We start from the raw sequence: 16,521 nt of genomic DNA, 5'->3' as shown, positions 1-16,521 counted from the left end.
AAATAAGTCCTAACGTGTGTGTGAGCAGAGTGTGAGTGTGTGTGAGTGCAATTGAAAATGATTTATATGTAAATGTCATATTAAATTGTTGTGTTCTGGTTAAGTGTGGGTGGAGATCCTTTGTTTAAAAGAACAAAATCTAATTATTTGTGGTAATTGTGTCCACATTCAACAGCAGGTGTTTATATTTAGAATTGTTTTACACTTTCATGCAACCTGCAAGAAATTGTCACATTCAGAAGTAGAAAAACAGAGAAGAGGACCAAATTGCACGTAAAAATCAAAACCAAAGATTTATTTAAACAAAAACTCCTTCAAATAAGAAGGTAGGGGTCTGCAGGTATCTCGTTGTTGGCTGCATCCATTGCCAGGTGTGACTACAAGATTTACAGAGTGGGTGAACCAATATTGTCTTGTTTATACTGTTATGGATAGTGGAGGGGAAGCTTCCAATAAACAAACACCAAGAAAATGTACTTGTTTCTGCCTTTGCTCGAAGGAAACCACAAAGAAAACTATATACTGTTAATCAACATTAGTGGGCATTGCCATGCGTGAGCACCTACTCCTCACATCACAATACACTTTCATACAGCAAAGGAGTTTAGTTTCTGTAGTTGGCCAAAAAAAATATGTTACTGTGTAAAAGAAAACACCTGTTTTTTGCTCGTCTTTCATCCATCTATTCCCTCAGTGTGTTATAAATAATGTACAAGACAAGAGTTGAATCAACTCTCACAGAGTTGATTTGAATACTTTTCCAGTTTATATAGCTCCACACTTTTTAGAGTCAAATTAACACTTGTAAAATAGTTAAACATTCAACACTGTGAGAGAGTTCCCTTTTTAACTCGCTAGAGTTAAAATAACACTTAGACGAGTAACTCTTCTACGATGCTTTTTTTTTTCACTCCCTGGCTAGTGTTACTTTCACTCCCTTAAGTGTAAGGTTATCTACACTAAAAAGTGTTAAAAAATGAATTCTAATAAACAGAGTATTTTTCAAAGAATGACATTTATTTTAGTTATTTCTCAGTAAATTACAGTACATAGTGATGTGGTGTACAATGATGTTTCTCTGATGAGGGACAGCAAGAGGAAACACCTGGCCCCTGGTCGCAAAACAGAAAATAAAACAAGAATATATCAGGGAAGCCATTTAGCTGATACATTGCTTTTAAACCTCAGTACACTTGCCTGTACAGACAATATAACCTCTGATTTAAGTAATGGTTATTTCGCTAGCTTTTAATGACAGAACTTGAGATGCCTTCTATTTCAATAAATATGTACATTTGATAACCCTCCCCTGTAGTCATATTCACATGATTCAATGATACTCACTCTATCTTCTGTCCTTAAGACCAGGGATGTGTTCAGCTCATTCATTTAACTTTACGGCTTCAGGCCTCATCTATGGAAGGATGAAATGACAGACACAACACAGGTTACAAGTTAGTTCATGACTGTAATGCAACAACATTAAATCCAAATGCAATATGACGCTTTTTACATCACATGAAGAAAACTTTCAAGCAAAGAAAAACATATTTTTCTCGTCTCAGGGCAAAATGAGGGTTGGATTCACGACCATTCAACACTACTACCATGTTTCTAATGATACACAGCTTCATGCAAATGGATGAAGTATCCCTTTAAATTGTGGTGTACAGGTCTAATAAGAAAATAATACTATAGAAGTAGTTAATATTAACAATAGTAGTAGTGTGGTTTGCCTTTCAAGCAACCACCCTAATTAACAAAAAAAGTGAATTGTAGTGCAATTTATTTGTAACTTTGTTATCTTTACAAGCAAAGAAAAACCTTTCAACAAGTCCAAACAATAGCGTTGAATTGTACTATATTTTTAGTTAATTGTTATTATTTATTTTTTACATTGTACACAGAGAGCACAGTCTGCCAAAAAATAAATTCCCTTTTTGCTAAACATACGTGGCCAATAAAACTGATTCTAATTCTATCTTGGGCTTCAACAAGGACATTCAAATCTGGTTGAATGTCTAAGGTGGCTCTATGTGAATGAAAGCTGAGAGGTGCTCATCACTGATAGAGGATCTGTGTTTGGATTTGTTTAACTTCATCACTGAGAATGTCTGTTCACATACGTAGTTAGATCCAAAGAGGACAATCATCTCCTGAAAATTATTATAGTCATAGTCGGCCGCTCTGTCCTTCAACTGAAGCTCCAAGTTTGCAGCGATGTCCTCAACCCGTCTCAGGAGTTGTCAAGTGCTCCTTTTTCTTCATCAGTGCAACAGAGTCCAATAAACGCTCCTTAATTAACTCTTCCTCAGAAAACGTCTGACTTTTTTCTTGCAACTCGTCCTGACGGCTGCATCTCTGGCTGTGTGACATTCTGTAAAAACCCCTTGTTGTGTTAGCAGCTTTGCTAGCAACACACTTTACCTTCTATTCTAGTCTAGTGAGATTAAAGACATTTAGTGAGGGAAGCAAACAAATAGTAAAAAAGAAACATTTTACTTCTAATCTTCTGTATTTGATTAACTATTGCACTTTTCATGTCAATACACTTTATAAGCTTTCAGGTATTTTCACATTCTTTTCAACGCTTACTTTAGGTCAGAGGTCTTCTTCCTCTGCTGCCAGGTTGTGTTTTGTCTTTATTCTGTGCAATACTTGACAAATTGTTGCGCTTCAATCTTAAGAGCCCTTCTTAGCACTGGTTGGATGAGGGTCTCTGGGCGCAACACACACATGGCATGCACAGCTTGATTTTTTTTTAGTCCAAAATATTGGCAAAGAGTGTTTGACAAGTGTGTCTCTGCAACAGCAGTAACTTGATTGGATGCTACACACATAATTCTATTAAAAAGACATAAAACAAATAAAGAACAATGACAATCTGTTAAAATAAAAACACCTCTTCTCTGTAAAACCTACGTATTCAAGCATTGAAGCACTGATCTGTCTTTCCACGAGCAAAAGTGTAATTAGTGTTTATGCCTTGTATTATTTAAGTCTATTGTATTTTTTCTCCCTTTATTTAGTTTTGTTTTTTGGAGCTTTTGTAACACCCAAATTTCCCCAATTGGGGGATCAATAAAATGTATCCTTATCATTATCCTTATTCTTGATTTTCCTTCCTTTCTCTGTCATCTCCTCCAATGCTTAAATTCACTGATTTGCTTGTTTCACTGCTCTCCACTACAGTATTTTCTTTGTTTAGACTGATGTAAAAAACAAACATCAGCATTGTTACTTTCTCTAATGATCCTCAAGCCATTATTTGCAGCTACAACTTTTGGCAACAGTTACTACCTACATTTTTGCTAAGCTGGTCTCGTTCTTTTAAAAATTGCTGTTTTAGTTTCTCTACCGACACTGCTAACAGGTCCTATGGTTTAAAGAGTGACCCTGTTTGGCTCCAAAGGAGGAGTCCCTTTCGAGTTGTCAATTGAGCTCTCTTGCCTTTGCCTTCCTTCTGGCTCGCCGAATTATTCTACATAAGGGGAGGGACCGTGCCCCACCCTCACATGCTCGGTGGGTCGAAGGTGTAATGGCACATTTAAAACTAAAGGAGTTACGATACTATACTGCACTAAGGGATCTGCAAAAAGTACTTTGAGACATGGCAGCCCTTCCTGGATTACCTTAACAATTTGCAGAGCGCCAATGTGACTGACTACCACCCTCATGTCAGCTCCAATTTACAGTGTCACACATTAAACCGTAACACCATCAATGCATTGAAAGCCCATCTCCTTCATCCCCTGATTCACAAGTTTGCTAACTTCTGTATTTTTACGAGTGTTTTCAAACATAAGACAAACATGCTCATCTGCATTTATATTGATAAGATATTTAGCCACCTTATTTGCTTACTTGCCAATTGGAAAAGGAAGCTGTCATGAAATCACGCAGGGAAAGCCCATCATTGGTGAGAGCTTCAGCCTGCTTTACCAAAATGCAGTGGACACAAAAGACCCAAAAGCCCAAACACAGCAATTTATCATTTTATCATCTGACTCACAACAAAGCAAAGAAGCTGTAGGTGTGAAAACACCTTTCACATTCAACAGTGGAACACTGTACTTTAAAACACAAGTATTGCTGCAATGGCCCATGTTCACAGGTCAATTCTTTTTTTATGGTTTTGAACAGTGTTTTACCAGCCAATCAGAAACCTGTTGTTGTGATATAATCCTCTTCACACTGGCCCTTCCATCACAAAAGGTTAAGAGCAGACAGTAACACTATTTCAAAGGCCAAAAGCAATTGAGGCTTTGGCAGCTGAAGTGCTGTGCTGCCAGTCTGATCAGAATTACTTACTTAAACAGTAAATAAGACACTCAGCAAGTCGTGTCACACAATCACACAGAAGCAGTGTTCAACCGTTTTATCAACCAAGCTGCTGCACAGAAAATATATACACTAATATGTGCAAGACAATAACATTACATACATCAACCCCCTACAGAAACACACAGATGACATGCCAAATACATCAATATACAATTTAAGTAGCATTCATACAAAGTTCAGAGGTTTTGTGTTCAATGCTGGTTGCTTGTTTGAAGAAAGACACTGAGAGGTCAAAGAGTCACATTCTGTGTGACTGCAATGCTGACAAACAGCTAGTTGGTTTTATTTGTATTGTTTTAAATAAAGAGGATAAAATGAGCACAGCAGTCTTTTCCCACAAAAATGGACAGATGTCAACATTCATGACAATTTACCCATCAAAGTTTCCTGCTACACATTTAAACTGGATAGTGAATAATTGATGTGCTGATGTGTAGCTGTTTGATTAATGACTAATTTATGCTTCCTGTACACATGAAAATAGATTTGTATACGCTATTTCTGTTCCTGATGGACGTTCAAAAATGTTTTCACAAATGTCTGTGGGCTTTCATGGCCTCAGTGGTCTTTTCCTGCGCTGCCGTCAAACTGACAGTAAGTCCGGTCCTTTCTTCACCCAACTGTTCTGTTGTGGTTGTTTTTCCTTGTGTTTCAATGGTAACATCATATAAATGTTCATAGTTCCCAAACTGTGCTAGTCTTATGTTTGGTCAGTATGTGTAAACAGAAAAGAAAACCTGCAGAAATACAGATGAAATGAACAGGGTACAGGCAACAGGCTCTGTCTGTCTCACCTATTTAGCTGAAATCACAGTGTTGTTGTTTAAAAAGAATCCTGTAATGAATGTTTTATCAAAATAAACTTCTGATTTTGGACGTCCATAGAAAATCTTCTACAGCTCAAACGTTTGTTTCGAAAAAGTTCTCAGCCGTATTGTGTGATTGTCGATGTATGAATCATGATGAAGGCTGAGAGCAGCCAAAAAGGCACTTATGTAGCTCAATGGGAAAAAAAACTGATACTGAAAAAAGTTTGGTAGTTCAACAGGTACAGGAGATTTCAGGTGAAAATGTGGCATCATTTGAAGTAAACAGATGAGGAATGAACGAGGAACTTACCACAAATTAACCCATAGTTAAGGCTTAACTAATGGTGACTTAGCTCCTCATCCATTATTATTCCTCTTGTGTTTCCTAGCAACCATGCCAATGTTTTCTCATGAACTGTAGATGAAAAAGATTTGGCATAGTTTGGCAGGAGAACAAATCAGGAACAACGAGAAACAACCAACAATTTAACCTTAGTCAAGTGGAAAAAATGAACGTTGTTGGTAGGGAACAAATTAGGAAGTAACTATGACTTAACATTTGTTAAGTCAATCAATATTTTACCCACAGATAAAGAACTAACTAGCCCTAGTTAACCACTTGTTAAAGGAGCAATATGTACAGTATCTTTGCCGTTCAACTTCAAAACATTGGAGAGAGCTGCTCCCCCTTGCCCCCTCCTCCCTTGTCAGGTTGCCATGTCATGGACACTGAAGCTTCAGTGTTTAGCCAGCTCTCTGGTCTTGAAAACTTTCTGCCTTCTAACATCTCTCAATTTTGAAAAGCATCTCCAAAATATATCCTTGTTTTGCTGTGTTTCTGCTCGTGGAGCTTTTCAGAGAAATAAAGCATTTTAGGTTGGGTGCCTGCTTCCATAGCTGCAACATCTGCTTGTTTCCCGTGATTATTGGTCTCATATCTGGTAAACTCGTCTCATACCCCTAAAACAGCCTGTACCTTCTCTGGTCCAAACTTGGAAGGACATACTGGCTGCTGCATTGTTGACAGAAAAGCCAGCATTTCAACACAGCATGTTTCCTTAATTTCTGATAGCAAGCTCATTTTATGATGTAATTCAGTGATATCATTTATATTCTATTTAATGGGGAGAAACTGAAGCACAAATACAGGAAAACAAATGAGGAATGAACAAAAAACTAAAATAAGTAAATTATTTTCAAATAGTTAATTAGTAGTTCCTGTTTTTTTTCTTAATTCTCCCTAGTAACTTTTGCACATTAATTCCCAATTACTGTTAATGGGGAACAATATTGGCATAGTTAGTAGAGAAAAAAATCAGTAATGACAAGTATTGAACTACTAGTCAACCATTACCTCTTTACAATGTAGCTGTTTTACAGATATAGAACATGAGTGTTGCAAGTGTCCATGTGAATGTCCGAGAAAAGTCCTAGAGAAACAGCCATTCAAGCACTGTGCTTTTATACATTCATGTAAGTCAGCAATGTTTTTTTCTCTCACTGAGACACCTGATGTCAGTTGGCTAATCTTGTTGCAAACCTACGGCTGCAGAGGAGGAAGGAGTGGTCAGGGCAGTGACGGTGGGAAATTCAGCCGACGCCATCACAGAGGTTACCATGGATGCTACTGTGGAGGTGACTGTTGTGGTGATGGGTCCGATTCCAGGACAAGCAGAAGTAGATAGACGTTCAGGAGCGTTGGAGCGGTGCAGCTCTGTGGGGGTGTGAGAGGTGGGCGAGCCAAAAGGCTGAGGGAAGATCTTCAGAAAAAAAGATTGTAAGAGAGAAAGTGAGGGAAGAAGAGACCATGGAAATGGAACAAGCATTGGGATTAGTGAAAAAATAAGGAGTGCAGATTGAGGTGTTGCGAGAAAATATTCTAGCAGACAAAAAACAGTAGGACAATAAGTTAAGTCATCAACACAACTTTTTATATCTATCTGTAGATTTGTTGTATTTAGCTATATTTTTATAAATCATACAAAGAATAATGAGCGCTAATCCAAACTAGCAAACACCTACCTGTGATATTTATTGCCATGGTAATGACAGGTCTCATTCAATCAATCTACTTCACTTGCATCAATCGTGAACAAGTTAATTTAACAACAGAGACAAAAGGCTGATAACAGTCAGACAGTTCAATATACTCACTGTACATGTAAAGAGAAAGCCAATCAGCATCAACATTTATGGACTTAATAAATCAGAAATGACTGAGCCTACCATCGTTCAAATAAATATCTTAACAGTTTTTTTTCTCTTGTTCAGGATGGACCTGATAAAACTTGCATTTCACTTTTTAAGAAATCAGTTTTATGAAGATGCTATTTAGATAATTTTAAGACCCATTAACTGCAAATAGACAACAAGAAAATATTTGACTTTTCAGGCTCATGCAGCTGGTGATCCCAGAGAGATGCCTCTGTTACTTACTTTGTCCAGTTAAACTAAGACTCGCCAGAAAAGGCTTAATGGGCACAACTCTGAAGAGTTTCCAGGGACCATAGAATAATAGAGTTTATTTGCAGAGATAAGCAATGTCAATTTAGTGTTGCCTTGATCTAAATATGCAGTCACTTCTCAAGTGAAATTTTTTAAAGACTTTTAACAATGCGGTGCATAGAAATTAAGTCTGGGCTAAAAGTCATTTTTTGCTTAACTTTGGATACACCGCGATTAATTAAAAAGGTGACATATTTTCTTTACTGGAGCATAAGAGGCCATATATTAAGCCCTGGCTTTGTTTCACTTCCTGTGTTCTGCTCCACATAGTTCCTGAATCATACCCTCCACAGCAGCATTCATTTAACATCCTTCTTCAATTAGCTGCTCATTCACACACACATACCCACACACACAAATACAAACCTGCGTGTGGAGTAATGTGGAAGTGTTGGAGTCTTAATTATGAGACCTGCCACATCTGATGCATCAGAACTAATAATGCCTGATGAAGTGTGCGTGTGTGTGTGTGTGTGTGTGTGTGTGTGTGTTCCTTCTGCTCTTAAAAAAGTACATGATATATTTATAACTGTAGCCCTGATTTTTTCATTTCACTCTGATTCTGTTTTCTTTCTTATGCACACACACATGCACAAATACACACACACACACACACACACACACACACACACACACACACACACACACACACACAGTACCTGGCTGCACTGTGGGTCATGATAGACCTGGTTACGAGTGGAGAGCATGACACAGTCGTGTGCTGTGGTTTTCTCAGTGCGAGGAGCGCTCGGTTCTCCATCATCTACACCACTGGCCTTGCACCGCATACTTCTCACACACAGGACCTATATTTAAAAAAACAACACAACAACAATCTTAGAGTGAGAAGCTAACTGGTCGGCAGTAGCTCAGTCTGTAGGGACTTGGGTTGGGAACCGGAGGGTCGCCGGTTCAAGTCCCGGCACGGACCAAGTCCGGAAACTGGTCTGGTAGCTGGAGAGGTGCCAGTCCATTTCCTGAGCACTGCCGAGGTGCCCCTGAGCAAGGCACCGAACCCCAAAACTGCTCTGGAGCGCTCGCTGTGGGCAGCCCCCTCACTCTGAGACCTCTCCATTAATGCATGTCACTAGAACCCTGTTTGTGCATGAGTGTGTATCTCGGCCTATGTGTGTGTTAGACAGAGTGTAAAAAAAACTGAATTTCCCCTCGTGGGATTAATAAAGTGTAAATTATTATTAACTCTGAAATATCACTAAAAAAAATAGATTCAGTTTTGACCTTTTCACTTCTTATGTGCAACAGAATCACAACCTTGGTGTTAAAGCTTAGCTTGTTTAGGGGATCAACATGTGACTGTGAACGATCGTGACCTCTTTGTTAAATGAAAATAACATCATGTAATGATTTGCAAAACGTTGAAGACCCACGTGATTGAAAATAGCGCAAAAACATGTAAATGGTGAAAGTAGTTATATTTCAATGCTTTGGGAATTTTACACAACTATTTTAAATTAATGTCAGTGACGTGTTTGGTCAGTGGTAACAAAGGTAGGACTGTAAGACCTGTTGATTGCTTTAAATAAACACCTTTGGGTATAAGAGTTTATACAATGTAATTAAAAGATTCAGAGAATCTTGAAAGCTTTAGGGGACATTTTCAAAAACTAATACTGGGTGGTCATGATCTTTCTGCCCCCAGACAGCCCTGCGCTAAAATCAGTAGTGGTGATAACTGCACGGTCTCAGGAACATGTCTGAAAAGCATTGTCTGTGAACAGAGTTCATCATTGTATTCCAAAATGGAAACTGAAACTCTACCAAACAAAAACCAAACCCACAAACTATGCCGCCCTCCCTGGGTCCTAACATTTGGTGCAGACTCTATTCATAAATCACCACTCCCCATTATAAAGTGAGCCTGATGCAGCCACAGCTATTAAACTGCTTCTTACACTACCTGTAACTGTCACAAGCAGAGAAGGCCCCTTCTCAAAATATAAACTAATGAAAACATATCTGAGAAGCAGCATGTATTTGACTCCTCCTCATTACTCATGGACTATGTTTACATGCACACCATATTCCTGTATTAATCAGAATAATGACAATATTGGACAGGAGTCATGTAAACACCTTATTCCATATGCTGATTAACATATAAATGGCAACATTCAAGTAATGTAAACACCTCTTTCAGAATATTGCCTTAACCAAAATATGGACCTTGATAGTTTTCGTAAATTTTTAATGAAAAACTGCACTTTGCAACAATGAGTAATCAGACGTAAAATACCGGAGTACCATGGACTGCTTCCATATCAATTAACTCAATAATAGTGTGTTAATGTGTGCTATAGAATGGCGCTGCAGAAAACATTTTATTCCTCTGTTGTGCTGCTCCTTCTCATCACCCGGGTTGAAAAAAAATAAGTAAAGGGCCCACTTAAGTATACATGTAGCTGCGGGAAGGCTTCACATGTTTGCGTTACAGGGCTGGATGATACATTCCGATGATTGAAAATATGCTGATGTTTTTTTGTCTTCAAAAGAGAAATAAGCTTGTTTTTTTACAGTTGCTTTCAATCATATGAAAAAGAAAAAGTTGCCTGGGAGATGAGTCTGCATTATTACTAAATACAGATGTGAGTGGTGAGAGAGCACTCCTCGCTAAAAGTAGATCATTGTATTAACCAAATGTCAAGATATTTCTGAAACTTTTTTTATACCAGACTACAACCAGCTTACGTGTCTGAAACTCTGTTTGAAGTTATCTGACAGAAACCCATAGAGCACAGGGTTGGCACAGGAGTTAGCGTAGGACAGGATGACAGCGAAGAAGTAGATGCCTGCAGTGGCACTGGACTCCGGGATGATGACCACCAGGTTGATCATGTTGATGATGAAGAACGGCAGCCAGCAGAGCACAAACACCACCACTATGACCACCACCATCCGTGTCACTTTGCGCTCCGAACGCCGACGTTTGGTGAAGCCTGCACGCGCTCCCGAGGACTTCACCTGCAGGGAAACCACCGAAGGGGGTCTGATTAGGCTGGTGGTAAAGAGGACGAGTATAAGGGAGCTAATGACGATGAAGAGGAGGGAAGAGAGGGGGAGGAAGTTAAGGCTGATGGAAATTATCATAATGTAGATGCGGAGCTCAGTATGAATTTATACATGAGCTCATTTCAAATAAGCCTCATACACACACAGATACACACTTTGACAACGATAAGTAGATAGCAGAGGCAGATGATGAGCAGCGGTCCAAAGAAGCCCACGGTCGCCGTGTAGAGGATGAAGGCGGTCGACCAAACGTTCTTTGGCTCAGGCCAGATCATGTTGCAGGAGTTAAAGGTGTCCTAAAGAAGTTAAAGTCAAATGTAAATATTATTGAACATTATAACAGCATGATATAAAAAAAAAGAATGCATTATCTGAGGAAGATAATAAAAAATTAGGAGTCAAGTAATTTGAGTTTGATTGCCAGGGAAAAGGTCACATCATTTTCAACAAGTGTAAAAAAAGTCTCAAAGCTCCCCAAAACATGTTTGTGAAGTTTCATTTTCTATTCCTGTATTTGATCATGTCTATAAACCCCTCTATGTCGGCCCTGCTCAGCTGTTTCTGTGTCTTTAGCTTTAATGAGCTGTGTTCCCCCTCTGGAAGGGGATGTGGCTCAGGTTCTCTCCCTCCATGTCTCATTGTTGAAGGCAGAAGGGTTAGGAGTGGTGGGAGTGTCACACGTGGGCCCTTTGTGATGTCACAAAGGGAACATGTCCAAAAGCAAACATTTGAACAGTGGAGCAGGCATAAAAAGACAGAAGGGATAGATTACTCCCTGTGCTCATTTGATTTAGTGTTCTATAAACAGGGTAAAGCCTATTCTGCATAAAATGTGAGCTTTAAAGCTTAAGGAATATTTGTTCAAATGAGAATTACAATATCTATTTTCATGGGGTTTATAGATGCTTGTGCATTTTGGATACTAAGACATTACTGTGTTCAGTATGTGTGCCAACAACAATGAACTGTCAAACTATAGTATCTCTCTCTCTCTCTCTCTCTCTCTCTCTCTCTCTCTCTCTCTCCTTTAGCGTGTCCCTTTGTTTGGCTGTTATTAAACCAATGGCCTTCGCCACTAACACCGCATAGAAACCCTGAAGTTACATTCTTTTTCTTCCTTTTTCCCTTAAAGCTTTTGTGTTGTCTTGCTCTTACAGAACTTTGCGAAATTGCTTTTTCTTTAATGCATCTATTAAAATATGTTGATGTATGTCTGTACTAAATTCATCAGTGTCTTCGACTACACTTTGCAAGTTAAAAACCTGAGCCTGACGGTGTGGATTGTTTCTGTCTCTGCATTTTGTACCTAACCACAATCACTGTGCATACCACTGTAGTTCATTCTTCTTTTTTTTCAAGCTAAAGCTTATTTTACAATAAGAATGTGCTGCAGCGTAAATCCCACAATGATTTGATCTTGATGTCCAAGCACGTGATTTTACCGTGTTTTGGTGTTGCCGAAGCACAAGATGCTCAATGTGTAAACAAATGGCATAAGATTCACACACACACATACAAACACGCACACAGACACATTTATTCTGCCCTGACAACTGTGACCTTTACAGTGATTCCATTTCACTGTTTATGCCTCTGTTACTACCACCGATGGTGACTCAGTGACGGGTCGACTTTCTCACTACAGTGAAACAAACATTGACACCCAGTACCTGTACAAGGAACCAGGTCATTGCCTGGAGTAGCATTGAGGGGAAAGGCTGTAAAATAACTCATTGCAGTTCTGCCCAGAGTATGGAGCTCGTTCTGTTGACATAGTGAAATGCTAATAAATATTTAAATTGTTCTGCACCTGCAATCTCATCCTACCTCTAAAACAAAGCTAGTGGGTGACATGTTTTATTTTGTAATTAACTTGGAAAAATCTCATTGGGATTAAAAATGTCTTTAAGAAGAGCGTCCTGGCCAAGACAGGTGGCAGCACAACTAATGATAAAAAAAGAGTCTCCATAAACTTGAACACATTTATACAAGCCTGAGGAGTAAGTCGCTGGAATGTGTTCGAAGCTGATGATGTAACATTAACTGTGTCTTGCTCCCTACACGCTCCACTGTAATGTTTTCATTATTATAGGTTGTTCTGATCAATCACACAGAGCAACGATCAACCATTCCTTCATAGCATACCATCGCTACGAAGAGCAGGTGGTTGCCACAGTTAAAATCCCACACTGACTGAATGAAGGTTGTTTCATTTGATTTGATGATCAGATTTCTGAGGGGAAAAAGACAATAAGACATGAACAGCGATGAGAAGAATAAAAAATTATGCTATGACAGAGAAATGTACAAAACTGACGATGGCACAAAGTGAATGAGATGTGGTGTTTTAAAGACTGAAGAATGGTGATATTAGTGATTTGTTCACCTTGTCTCACTTCAACATCAGAGGAAAGATTTGGTTGAATTTAACTTTTTAACGTTAGTTCATTTCACTTTAACTGTAACTAAGGACGTCGCTCTAACTTCAGATTCCCAACAGACTCTTTGTGTATGGGAAGAAATAAATCATCTCCAAAACAATATTCTGTATCAAAATATTGTTTTCCTAAGTAGAAGTTATGTAATTCGCTTTGAGTCGAGGTCACACACTGATGGCACAGACTGCTACATAAAGTGTTCACCAGTATTCACTAATCCATTCACACACATTCGACATGTGCCTGCAGGAGCGAGGGATCGAACCACTGACCTTCAGGCTGAGAGACATCTGACCCTGCAACTGAGTCACCACCGCCCCACACTCCCTGATGCAGTGTAGTGAAATCATGTCATTCTTCCTCTCTATGTTTACAGAAGCAAATCGATTTAATATTAACTGACTACATTAGCTGCCCTGACATTGATGTAATAATTAATTTTTAGTTTGTTACTGGCCAAAAAAAACCCCAGTGATTAGGGTTCGGAGCAGACTGTGGTGGTCTTAAAGTTGTTGTGGATAGAAACCTTAATCAAGTGTCTGTATCCTTGTTTGGAATCCTACATGTATGATATTCATCAGCTCATTGTCCGTAGAAAAAGTATAAAAAGTAAGGTGTCTCGTCGACTCTGGAAAATGGCTGCCGTGTGTATACTGTATGGTCATACTTTGACTATACTTTGATGGTGAAGAACAGACGTTTATACCTGAACATCAGAGAAGATGACCACAGGGAGGACCACAACAAAGGACACAGCCCACACCGCTGCGCTCACCACCTTGGCCACGCGGGGATGTCTCCACTTGGTGCTGCGGATTGGATGAACCACAGCCAGGTAACGGTCGATCGACATGACAGTCAGGCAGAAAATAGACGTGAACTGGTTCATAGAGTCAGCCGTCATCACCACGCGGCAGAGGAAGGAGCCAAACGGCCAATAGGAGAGCACATTCTGTGTGGTGAGGAAGGGCAGCCCGAGGATGTAAAGCTCATCTGCTACAGCCAGGTTCAGGATGTAGATGTTGGTGACCGTTTTCATCTTGGTGTAGCACAACACAACGTAGATGGCCAGAGTGTTGCCTATCAGACCCACAATAAAGACTGTGAAGGAGATGACTGCTGTCAACAGAGTGCTGCTGCCCTCGAAGGGAACGCTCTGCGTAGACATGTTGGAGGAGACATTAAAGAGGCGAGAGGAGGAGAGGAGGAAGGATGAGGGAGTAGCTGCAAAGGTGGAGTTGAGGTCTGAGAGAAAAGGGACCCAGTGGCTTTGGTCTAGAGGCTCCATTGTGGGTTGTGGAAAAGGGAGATTGAGCAACCAGTGTCCAGAATTAAAAAGACATGTCTGTCTTCTATATAAATTCAGAGGAGTGAGTTCAGTTCTGATGTGTTTGTAAGCATGTTTACAATGGTTTAGCAGCAGGAGGATGAAAATCATCAGCCACCAAACAATGTCAGAAGAAATCGGGATTACACATCTGTGACCTGTAGCTATGGAAGCAGCGTCCTGGGATTGGGATTCATTGTGTTTGTAAACTCTGGTGAGAGATTTTCAGAGACTGAACTCAGTTTTTCAGTTCCAGCTACAACTGAGACATGTTGGGATAAATTAAGCTCCCGGTGCTCTCCCGTGAGAAATAACGCACGAGTCTTCTCCTCACGCAACGTGAAAGAACATATTTTTCATGTATCATCACTCTAACAAGTTTCTTGCACGCGGTGTCACACTGCTCGTCACAACTACAGATGAAAAGTCGTTGTCAACTTTCTAGTGTTTTAAATAACGCTTATTACTGCATTATTTCTGGGCACATTATTCCACTGTGTCGTGCGTAAAGCGGTAATGTCGTTGATAGCTGACAGTTTATGAACCTATTTGAAAACAAGCTCTGTAAAAGAAAACCAAAAAAAACTGTGTCCCCACTCTTTGCGAAATGACTGACTGAACTTTCACGAAAAGCTACTTTTTTATATCTCGCAAACGTTATAACATTGAGACAAAAACGAGCTTACTTGGTGAGCAGAAAAAAGGCTCCAAATCCCAGTGTGGTCAAATTGAATGTAATAAATACCGAACTCCTCTGAATCCTCAACAGTTCTCCCATATCGATGAACAGCTACTGTCCGAGCTTCAAATCCTTCTCTGTCCGTGGTGCTGAGCGGAATGAGGTAGACCAACCCCGTCTACCTCCTTCACAACTTTCTTCTCACGTAGATTTGCTGCGTTGATACGAATTATTAAAGAGAGAGGATAGAGAGAGAGAGAGAGAGAGAGAGAAAGAGAGAGAGAGAGAGAGAGAGAAAGAGAGAGAGAGAGAGAGAGCGTTTGTGTAGTGTGTTTGAGTCTGAGTGTTGTGTATGTATATATGTGTGTGTGATGTGATGATGAGTTATCTCGTGAAGCAATTGTAACAGCTATATATATATATATATATATATATATATATATATATATATAGCCTAGTAATGATTCTTGGAGTTAGGCATTCAATGATGAATTTATTTATGTATTTATTAATATATTTTTTATTTAGTTTTCAAAATTATAGAACAAAGAAATCCTGATAGTGATAAAACACACAAAGACAGCAATTTGCAACAAGACACAACATATACAAAATAAATAAATAATAAATAAAATAAAATGAAAATAATGGATGAATAAATAGATAAAATTAATACAGTAGTAATGGCCTCGTCCTGTGGGGAAGGCACTGAGGGCCTGACCGAGCACATGTCGGTCAGAATTTCCAGTTGCCACTCAACAGGATTGGCTTGGATATAGACATGGAAGGGGAGGGAACGAGGTGAGGTGCCTATTCTAAGTTGCATGTTCACATAAATAATGTTCCAATATACATACACTGTATGCACACATTTGCATATTAAGTCCTAAATAAGATAGTTCATTGGTCACATATATAATGGATTCAGATACTGTCAAAGGGGTCTGTATGGGAGGAGGGAAAAAAGTAAAAAAATAAATAAATGAATGAAAGAGAGAGAGCGTATATACATAAACACATAAATATAAATATACATATCTTACATATCCATAATAATACTCCCAAGACGTGAAACACCAAATTCCAACTGCACAATTTAATTCTAAACCTTTTTCTTAAAACCGGACTGGATAAGGCTCCGAAAATGTTCCTGGGTGTCGCCCAGATCCTGGAGAAAAGCTGCTGCTTGCTCTAAGTTATCTTTAATCCAGCTGTCCATGTCAAAACAATTCGGCTTTCTCACCTTCCAATTAATAAGTTTGACAGATAAAAAAGCTAAAACAATCAGGTGTTGTACTTCTTTTGAGGTTCCCCATATATCCTATCTCCCAGTGTACCCACTGTTGGATTTAATGTGACATTTATATTGAGTAATTTGCTCAACAGATCACT

The 16,521-nt window shown here is 39.2% G+C and overlaps 2 protein-coding genes across 3 annotated transcripts in view; both read right to left on the bottom strand.

The window, feature by feature from the left end:
• The window catches only part of tsc2 (TSC complex subunit 2), a 137,896-nt gene that overhangs the window by 15,355 nt on the left and 106,020 nt on the right, over positions 1 to 16,521 (bottom strand). The gene's annotated exons all lie outside the window — the stretch shown is intronic.
• Positions 3,983 to 15,388, bottom strand: LOC306819817 (somatostatin receptor type 5). The gene is made up of 7 exons (XM_079337386.1): positions 15,137 to 15,388; positions 13,830 to 14,203; positions 10,829 to 10,981; positions 10,365 to 10,637; positions 8,318 to 8,464; positions 6,698 to 6,913; positions 3,983 to 5,568 (listed from the first exon to the last, which is right to left on the bottom strand). The coding sequence occupies exons 2-7, from the start codon at positions 14,160 to 14,162 to the stop codon at positions 5,539 to 5,541; spliced, it is 1,152 nt and encodes a 383-aa protein (XP_079193512.1). The 5' UTR covers positions 14,163 to 14,203; positions 15,137 to 15,388; the 3' UTR covers positions 3,983 to 5,538.

This window comes from Symphodus melops (genome assembly GCF_947650265.1).
Source record: "Symphodus melops genome assembly, chromosome: 2".
NCBI lineage: Eukaryota > Metazoa > Chordata > Actinopteri > Labriformes > Labridae > Symphodus > Symphodus melops.
The sequence above is the reverse complement of the archived record's forward strand: the minus strand, read 5'-3'. Positions and strand labels throughout refer to the sequence as shown.